The sequence below is a fragment of the Acanthisitta chloris genome, unplaced genomic scaffold (genome assembly GCF_000695815.1).
Source record: "Acanthisitta chloris isolate BGI_N310 unplaced genomic scaffold, ASM69581v1 scaffold43644, whole genome shotgun sequence".
NCBI classification, from domain to species: domain Eukaryota; kingdom Metazoa; phylum Chordata; class Aves; order Passeriformes; family Acanthisittidae; genus Acanthisitta; species Acanthisitta chloris.
Window position 1 is genome coordinate 1 of NW_008671746.1, and position 1,407 is coordinate 1,407.

At 55.6% G+C, this 1,407-nt stretch overlaps 1 protein-coding gene across 1 annotated transcript; it reads right to left on the bottom strand.

Moving 5' to 3' along the window:
• Positions 1–369: 369 nt before the first annotated feature.
• MRM1 (mitochondrial rRNA methyltransferase 1 homolog (S. cerevisiae)) lies at positions 370–1,363 on the bottom strand (the record flags this gene model as incomplete). Its single annotated transcript, XM_009074205.1, has 2 exons — positions 370–463; positions 951–1,363. Coding segments are annotated over 2 exons (507 nt in total), but the record flags the coding sequence as incomplete, so codon positions are not given.
• Between the last annotated feature and the right edge of the window lie 44 nt (positions 1,364–1,407).

The following is a 1,407-nucleotide window of genomic DNA, read 5'->3' on the forward strand; positions in this document are numbered from 1 at the left end:
TATTCCCTGCTCCAAAGGTTGCCCAATGCTGCCATCATGTGCCTGGGCCCTGGGATGCTGCCACTGCACAGCTCCAGTCCTCACAGAGAGGAGAGAGGCAGATCCGACCCTGCTCAGCTCACACCTGAGTGGGGGAGAGCCACAGCACTATCCTGCCACCACCAGCTCCCAGAAAAATCCCCATCCCCAGCCGATGGAAAAGGGCTGAGGATCTGTGCCCATCACTGGTGGTCCCACAGCAAACAGGAGTGCAGAGCAGCACAGGCACTGCAAATCACTCAGTCCTTTCCCTGTGCCTCCTCCCTGACCCATACATCCAATATCTGAGTTTTCTTGGAAGTAAAGGGGGGGGGAAATGTGGATCATTACCTTCAAAAAGCTCTGGAGATCATCTGTGCTGTAGACATCGAAGACTTCCATCACTCCAGCACTGGCTTTGCTCACTGTTGGAGTCAAGGGGCAACTTGCAAGGGGAAAAAGAAAGGAAAAATGTCATATGAGAGCAAAAAAGGAAATTCGGGTGAATTGCTGTTGCTCTATTTCCTTCTCTTGCCTCTGCAACCCTACTCCACCCAGTCCACTACAGCTCCTGCTCACTGTACACATCTATTCTCCTATGGAAACAGGAGGGCTCAGAAATTAAACCAGGCAATAGGTCACAGCAGGTTTGTGCAGGTGGCACAACTGAAACACAAAACGGGTTAAAACAAGAACCAGCCAGGGAGGGTCCTTACCAGCCTGGAACATCACACCCCACAGCAGAGCAGCACCTGAAGCAGCCAGGGAGGTTCCTTACCAGCCTGGAACACCACACCCCACAGCAGAGCAGCACCTGAACCCAGGCCCAGAAAGCTCTTCCAACAGCTGCTGAGTGATGCAGGCTGGAAACCTCCCTGGGAGACAGCAGGGAAGGAAAGAGAAGCTGCAGGAGCAGTTTCCCAAGCCCATACCTGTTCCTCTGGCTTGTCACCACTCTGTCCACCCCCAGGAAGTAGGCAGAGCGCAGCAGTGCCCCCAGGTTCATGGGATCCTGGATCTGCTCCAGCACCAGCCAGATCAGCTGTCGCTTTGTGCTCTCTTCATCCCCCACATCAGGCTGCTCATCTTCCTCCAGACTCTTGTAGCAGAGAGGAGAGGCCTCCAAACACACTCCCTGGTGGACATGACCTTTGCAGAGAGCATCCAGCTCTCTCCTTGGGACATGGTGCACGGGGACACCACGAGCTGTGGCCTGGAGGACAAGCTCACTGGTCACCAGGCGCCGAGGGCCACTGCTCTGCTTGAGGAACAGCCTGAACAGGTCCCTGCGGGACTGGGTGAGCGCCAGGGAGCACGGGGAGATGCCAAACAGGATCTCCGAGCCCTTAGTCCTCTCCACGAACAGAGGTTTTGGCTCCAGCCTCTGCC